This window comes from Calonectris borealis, chromosome 11, assembly GCF_964195595.1.
Source record: "Calonectris borealis chromosome 11, bCalBor7.hap1.2, whole genome shotgun sequence".
Taxonomy (NCBI): domain Eukaryota; kingdom Metazoa; phylum Chordata; class Aves; order Procellariiformes; family Procellariidae; genus Calonectris; species Calonectris borealis.
In genome coordinates this window covers 24,865,368-24,873,823 of record NC_134322.1, presented here as the reverse complement: position 1 = coordinate 24,873,823, position 8,456 = coordinate 24,865,368, and the positions used below count along the sequence as shown (strand labels likewise).

The 8,456-nt window shown below is 39.2% G+C and overlaps 1 gene segment (V, D, J or C); it reads right to left on the bottom strand.

Moving 5' to 3' along the window:
- On the bottom strand, window positions 1-5,329 carry LOC142086922 (T cell receptor delta constant-like). The segment is given in 5 exon segments: window positions 1-684; window positions 1,138-1,257; window positions 1,757-1,819; window positions 2,512-2,796; window positions 5,270-5,329. Coding segments are annotated over 3 exon segments (390 nt in total).
- Window positions 5,330-8,456: the final 3,127 nt, after the last annotated feature.

Below are 8,456 nucleotides of genomic sequence, written 5' to 3'. Positions count from 1 at the left end.
GTGTATATTAAGGAAACCTAAAATGCAGGTACCATATACTTAACAAAAGAGAAAAATGTTCTAAGGAAGAGATGGAAATGAAAATACTGCTGTACACCTGTCTGAAGTGCATTCCTTCAGGTCCGGTGGAGATCTAGTTATCTGCACTAGAAAATGGCCACTAATAAAAGCTTCTAAAAATTAAAACTATACAGTGCTCCCTCTGTCTGGATCCCTAAGCAGAAAAGCATTACTTCTGTAGACAACAATGTGATATGACCAGAGATGGTATTTTTAAAGCATAGTAGGTATAAAGTTCAATTTTAAGTTTTCAAAACTATCTAAGAAATTCGGATGCTTCAGTGCAATGGATACAAGAGTAGGAGAGCTAACTATTCCTGCTTAACAGAGGGACGAGGGAAATTTCTTATAGAAATAAGAAATAAAAAAAATTATTCTAACAGTTAATGAAACTAAGCTAGACAAAAGTTCAGCAGTATTAGCTGTCTAAGAACGCTTCCAGATGGTGTTAACTGATGAGCACCTTGATGAAGTAAGGGGACTCATAGATCTACAGGAATTGCGGGGTTTGTTGATTCTTTAGATGTTTATTGGTAGCAAAACTGACCCGTGGTGTTTAAATTATCCTGCTGCATGTCCTTTCCTGCTCTTCTTCAACTCTTTGCTGGCTCACATACCCAGTACCTGAAAGAGCAAACAATGTTTGTTTTAAATTCTTATTCGCCGAGTTTCTGTTAATCTGGAATGGATTGGACAATTTTTTTTTCTCACTTTGGCTACCTGATCTTCAGAATTCTCCCTCCTCCTTTTTCCATCCCCCTTTTCACATTTGTTGGCTTTTGGGATTCTCCCTTTATAGTTCTTGCTCATTTGGACATTTATCCAGACGTTGTTCTCTGCCACTTCAAACAACCAGCAGAAGATTTCTGATAGAACCTGATATGCTCTGGACTAGCCTGATGCAAAGGCAATTTGGGGATGAGGTGCAATTTGGGGGTTACATTAACTTATCCAGTGGAAACAGGAACAGCTGAACTGATGTCACTCCTTGTGGGGTTACAGAAGGATGCAAAGCCAACTGGTCACTCCTTGCACTTGCCTCCTGTGTTCTCAGGGACTGAATGATGTGTTTCCTACCTCAGAAGAGAAACAGCTGGATACTCATGATTGTATTGAAGGCGATGCTTTTTGCCAGCAGGACTCTCAGACCCAAAACAGCCATGAACAGCATATTCACTTTCTCCATTTTGACATGTGCTTTAAAAAGAAGGAGAAGAGGGAAGAGAGTGTGGTCTTGATATTATCCCCACCCCTTTTGATATTATCCCCCCCCCCAAAAAAAAAAAAAAAAAGAAGAGGAAAATCCACACATCACAGCTGGATGAGGGAAGCGGGAACAAAGGAAAAGATGACAGAGGAAGGTATCAAGTGCAGGGAAGAGAGGAGATATCTGCCCAATGAGGAATTTAGGAATTTACTTCCCATTGCTGTTTTATCTCATGGAAATTTGTCAACTATTTAGTCTGTTAACCTGAAACAGCGGGCTATTTCTCAATAAGTATTTCCAATTCTGACATTTCTGCACCAGAGAAAGCAGTTTTTCATATTTTGGTATTAAGTCCAGAAAAAGTGCAGCTTATTGCTTAATAAGTATCTACAATTCAGACCAATTCTGTACCAAAGGCAATGCATTTTCATGCATTGTTACTGAATCCATAATAAAGTAACCATACTATTGTTCCTTTAGGCAACTAACCTTTTGTAGAGGCATCTGTAATGTTGCAAGCATTAACTGTTTCAAATTCTTCAGTTTTCTTTTCTGTTGAATGATTGAGAGACAATATAAATTGTATCCAAACTATATAAAACAAAAATTACACAAAAAATTCCTATAGCTCTTTTTCCAGCAGTAGATAAGCATTATTGGAGAAACAGATGGCAGGTCATTAATTCTGAAATTAACTTGAAGAGAAAAATTAGCTTTCTACATGTGATTGAAGGAAAAAACCCAAGGATTGTTGAGTTTTATTTTCTCTCCCTTTTGAAATGAACTTTACCATAGGAAAAGAACAATCTAAAAAGTGATCAAAAAATAACCAAAAGATTTGGGGAAAAAAATCACATGTCCTTTTTAATTTTGTGTTTTCATAGAAGTTATTTCAAGCTTTCTTCTAGCAGGCATGTATACTCATGTCCCTTGAACTATTTTGCCTTAGATGAAGGTAGAGAGGGTTTTTTTTGGGGGGTGGGGTGGGGGGTGGGGGATGTTAGGGTTTTTTGTTTGGTTGGTTAGTTGGTTGGTTTTTGGGAAGAAAACTCCAGGTGCTTAAATAGTTGAATTAAAGTTCATGTGTGCTAGGTGCTTTTGAATATCTCGTCTTCACCTAACTAAGTGCCTAAATATCTTTCTGGCTTTACTTACTTGTTCCTGCCAGGTTGTCAAAGGGCAAGAAAAAATCTTAGAAGATGCATCTCCCAGAATCATGTTGCATTTGAACCACAACACTGTACCTGGCAGAATTATGCTGGCTGTAGTCTTATTCCCCTTGTGCATAGCCTTGCAGGTCACCTCTGCATCTGGTTCCACTCCAACTACCTTCATGGTACTATACATCCCTTCAGATGTGACAAGAGGTGCCTTTAGATCATATACAATGTCACTCTTGGGCACATCAAGGCTGATGTTCTTAGGGTAGAAAGTCCTTGCCAAACAAGCCATGTTCAGTTTGTTGTCATAGTGTTTGGGTTCCTTTGATCTAAGCACAATGACTTCTGGGGCAGATTCTTCTTGATTTTCTGAAAAAGAAGCATCATTTGGGGATTATTTTATTTTCTGTATACTTTTCTGAGCGCTAAATCATCTATAGTTCAGATATATCCAGCCACGTCTGCCCCTGACAGCTGAGTGTCTTTCTGTGTTTATTTCTTCCTCCAGTTTCCCAAAGAGCAGATCAAAGACAGAAAGGGAGTATAAGGGTGGGATTTTCATTGAAGCTTCTAATCCCTTGGGCTCCTAAGCTTTTTTTTTTACCAGAACTCATATATATAAAAAAGTTAATTCCTTTAAGTGAGGGACCTTGAAATGTGGAAGGGAATTTTTAAGAATACAACACAAATGATCATATTAATTTTGAATTCATAACAATTTAGATACTAAGAAGAATATTTACTTCAAGGGTAGCCTTATATGCTTGTAACATGACATATATTAAAAGATCCTTTTTTTTATTACCCAAAAATCCTTTACCTGATGAGGCTAAAAGGCTTAACTATAGTACATAGGGAGAGAAGAAAGCTATTCCAATTAGTGGGATTACCTGCAGATACAAAATAATGTTGCTAAAATGGAAGATGAGACTAAATCTTTCATTAACAAATGTTCAGTTCCAAGGAGGTTTTCTTTCCAAATTCTGTTCTTTGAAAGTTTCTGTTATATTTCTATGGGGAACTTGACCCAGGCATATAAACCTCTTTTAATAAGTGAATAGAGTTATGTGAGTTCTGGAGAGGTTTCCAAGTTATGAGACCATCTCACTGCATAATGTTGAGCCATCCTAAAGAACAACACTGGGGTGTCTAACAGAGGAGTTTAGTGCCATTCCAAATACACCATTTATTCTGTCTTCTCTCTGGCTGTCCCTTCCAAAAGAAACAGATCTCTTGTAGATCTTTAGGGCGCTTTTGTACTGGGGGGTGTGTGTGTGTGGAGCGATTATATTTATATTGCACACAAAAAGCAGTTAATATACTTATGCAAACAATCATACTTCTTTTTCGTCTTAATCTTACAAAATCACAGAATTGGCTACATATTCCATCCTCTTGTGGATCTTGGCTTCGGCCAGTGAGAAGTATACAGGGAATGAACCAAGTAATTTCTTAGCTATTCTTTTACTAAATTCTCAGGAGGGAATGTCTCAAAAACTGTGTAGTTATTAAAGGATGTTTTCTATGTCTCTTGTGCTTGGAGATTCTTAGGAGGCCCAGCTCCTGCGGTGTTCTTAGCTGTTTTAGGTCCTTTTGATATCTTCCATGGGAAAAAAAAAAGGTGCCAAAAAGAGTCAGGATACCAGCATTCTAGAAACTTGGAAAATCTGTTCTTGTCTTTGGAGGAACCAGTAGTTTCTACAGCCTACTGTTTGGGGAAAGACTTTTTTCCCTCTTTCCTGAAGAACAGGAGTCATGACACAGCAATTACTGATATAACAGATCTGAAATTCAGTTAGTTTTCAAAAGCATGCAAGATACTTTCTGTGTAGAAACTAAACCTCACATTAGGGCTGCTGTGTTTGTCTGAAAAGGCAATACCATTACTTAGACTTTCACCCACCAACACCTTTTGTTGTTTGATTGTTCATTGTGGAATACCTTTTGTACTGATAACTGGCAAGTTTATATTAGTGTAGCTTGAGGTTGGGCTGATGGAAGCTGGCAGTATCTTGCTGCCCTACTTTTGCAAACGATGTTTTCAAAATAGCATGTTTGGATTCCCTATTCCCACAAGAACTGGAGCTGCATTCATCTACCCCAAAATAGGCATGTAAGATGCCATAAAGATTTAAAGGCAGCTATGTAGCCGTATGGGGTTTGCAGATGTGAGCTAGCACCTAAGACAGTCCAATGCCTGCCTGGGGAGTGTGTGTGTTCATGTGGTGGTATGCAATTGAATGTTTTAGAACAATAAAAGTCTACCCAACAAACTTACCTATTGCCCCAACTTTCATGCTGTCACACAAAAGCTGGGGAGGATGGTCCATTCTTATTAAGACCATGTTCAGGAGAGTGTCATTTCTAAATATAAAAGGCTTGCTCACATTTCCAGCAGTTGCTACAAAAACTAATATGCCCTGTCTTTCCATGGGAACTACTTTCTCCTGAAACTCTTTACATCACCTTTTTTCCTTTCCGCACACCTTAGTGTTACACAAAAGAAAACAAGCAAGTACTTTCACCTCATACTGAACTGGGCTAGGACACCATCCCACTGGGTATAAACAACAGTCTCAAATTTAGCAGTGTGGCTATGGGACGGGGTGAGGATCCGTGGAGTAATGCTGATGCACATAGCTAGGAAACTATCCTTGTTGTTCCTGAAAAGCTTTGTTAACTAAATATGAGCTGAGGACTCAAAACACCTGGTTGAAGAATGCATGTTCAAGAGATCCGAGGCAGCAGAAATTTCTCCTTATCCTGTCACATCACACAATACCTTTGTCCACCCCACCACAAACTTAAGAAATACATTAGTAGTAAAACAAGTGGAACTTACTTGGCTCAACTGAAAAAGTGATCCCAGTTCCAAATACGAGCTTGTCTGTTGCCACTCCAAGTTCTCAACACAGTGATATACTTAGTTACAAGAAGTGCCTCTTCCTTCCCTTTTACTGTACAGTATTTCATATGAGACAGGTAGTCATATACCCTATATATTACATGAAGAAATCACATAGACTTTAAAATAAGGACCTGGAGCTGGGCCAAAAGAGGGGATTTCAACCTGCTTGGGATCTGTAGGGTTATAATGAAGGATTATAATGTTGCTCTGGGCAGGCTATATTTTAGTCTAATGAAAAAGCAAAAGTTGTTGGAGTATCATTCTACAGCACTTAGCGAAACTCTTCAGAGTTGCAGAAGTGTTCTGGTTTTTTGTTTGTTTTTTTTTTTTTTCTCTTGGAACTATTTTTGTATTGCCTAGGAAGAAGAGGAATACGCTCAATCTGGGGTTTTAGATTTGTTATCTTTCTGGATGGGCCAGTGCTGAGGGTCATTTGGTACCTCAGGAAGTCTTTATAATGCTTTTGATATCTTTAAAAATGAAAAAGAAATTATTGTTCTTTCTTAGGTAGAGATATATTGTTCCATAGGAGGACTTCCTAAATAAGGATTTTGCTCTGGATGGTGCAAAGTGGATTGATCAAGTCCTGCATGATGGACAAGTTCTGCATCCTTAGTGTCACCTGCACCTAAAGACTTGTGTGAAGCATAATATGCAGGCAAAGATAAATTTTGTTTGAATACATTCCTCATGTGTAGGCTGGACAGCAAAGCAGCTGCCACTTCAGTGATTACTAAGGAAGCAAAGCTGTGGTGGCTAGATATTGTCTGACTGTTACTGAAGATGCTATAAAAGATAACCTTGCAATGCAAGGATGTAAACACAGCCACATGATACCAGAAAATTACCTTTAACTGAAACATTAATCATTGGCATTTGCACTAGGTTAAGTGTATGAGTATTCCCCACCCTGCCCCTGGACAGTGTTTAAACAGAACAATCCTTGAAAATGGACTTGCTATGGTTCTCTTACCCTGAGGTAGTAACTCTAAGCTAACCTCATGTTAACAGCTTTGTAGGGAAAAAAGATGACCTGGGTACAGACGGACGCAGGTGGTGTACCAAGGAAACACGATTTAATACTGCTCTCTAACTGCTGTCAAGTTGGAAGAGGGCAGGAAGGAAGGGAAATTTATTAACATCCTGAAAAAAAGTAAAAAATTACATGTGCAGGAAGACGATAAGGCAACTGTGTGCTAGTACAGGATTGATCTACCAAGTGAAAGGGACAGCAAGGGGAAAGGGTGCAAAACTGTCAGTCTGGTCATCTGCCAAAGTGGTATTGAAAGTTGGCAGTGAGGATTAACAAACATACACAAAAAAGAGAATGGGAGGGGGACCTCTAGCTGCTGACCATGGCATAAAGAGGCCTTGGCTGGAAATACCTAAGAGTGGGTGGGCCCTGCTGTCTTCCCTGAAGCTATTTGTTGCCTGGGTGATTCCAGGCAAGCTCTAAGGCCTCCTTAATGTTTAACAGTAATGGAAACTCTGCAGCTCCCATCTCCCACAGCAATCTATAGCCCATGAAGGTGTTGAAGAATGAATGCATTAACTTAGATTTCCTGTGACAGTGAGGTAAGTTGGTATTGTCAGAAACTCAGAAAATGTTATTTGAAGTGGTCCTTGAGGAGAAAATGAATGGGAAGAAACTGCACCTGTTATGGGCAAAGACAAGGAGATCATGATCTGGGCCATGGAGAAAAACATTAATCATGCAGTTCAAGAGAGAATTAATGCAAGATCTCTTAAATCATTGAGCTGAAGAAGAAACAGATGTGGAAAAGAGGTGAAGGAGGCACAAATTGTAATACTAGATTGAGGTGGTGGATAAAGGGGCATTGTTTGCTGCGAGTTGAGATGAAGATAGAGGGGCCCATTTCAATGATGATGCTCAGTAGCAGAGTGTAGGGTCATGATCTGTGTCGCTGGTCGGGGAAAGCTGGAGCTGTTTTCCAGCCACATAGTGTTAGAGTCTTCTCACCTGGCTTCCAGGGGCTGCATTTGAGGTAGTCATCTGAATGTTCTGGAGAGAGAGTCATGCCCCAAGTGCAATTGACTGAGCTATTTTGTCTGTCTAAAATACCTTGGGAAGTAACAAATTTCTTCTTAGAACCACTTGTTTCTCTGTAATGGACACAAAGGGGACACAATGAGTAACTTAAGTGGAAACGTCTAAATTGTGGCAGGTAAAAACCTATCTGCTGAACTGGTGTTGATACTTATATGTTCAAAATCAAATGGTCTTGAACCCAACATCCATATTTGAGTGCAAGAAAAACTGGCATGGCATATAGTGATTGTCCCATAGCTTGAATCACAATCAACGTCAAATATGTTCTTCAGAATGCAGTTGTCTGTGGGAAGAAGACGTTGTGAGGCAGTGGAGTATGTTGCACCTTCAGGCTTTTGAGGAAGTCAGTTTGTGTTGGGTGGTTCAGTCCTCTTCAACCACTGTGATACCTAGTCCACACAGTGATGAATAGTCATACAAAAACATTCGTGTTTTCATTTCAGTGTCAGGTGACGCCCCTTCTTTGATGTCTTTTGAATGCTGCATTTTGTCTTCCTCTGCTTTTTTATTGCTGGATAATCAAACCACACAGCAACTGCCATAAATTAAAAATAGCATTGCCAGCATCATTTTTATGGTAGATGAAGGTTTACCACACAGTTCTCTTACTGAAACATTGCCCCTACTTGGTGACACTGAATATGGATCGATTTGGATTGTAAGAGCCCTATTAACTCAAATTACTTGATTCCAGATATATTTTTAATAAACTTCTAGAGATTTAAGGTAGGATATTTTCTTAAGAATGTCAAGAACCAGCTGTCCCAAACACATTAACTGTCAGTTTTATTTTTTCTTAGATATCAGGACTATTCTGGATCTAAAATTATTTCTATCTCTAATTATTTCATGCTCTAGCAAAATGAGTCTGTGATGAACAAATTCTTCAGAGGTTAATTTTGCTTGGTATCATTGCCTCTTTTTCTGTTTGGATCTGCTAAAATTTGGAGGGATGTGGGGGGGGGAGGAGTGGTGATGTTTGTCGCAGAAACACAGAATCACAGGATGGATGAGGACGGAAGGGATGTTAGAAGATTGTTCAGTCCCAAC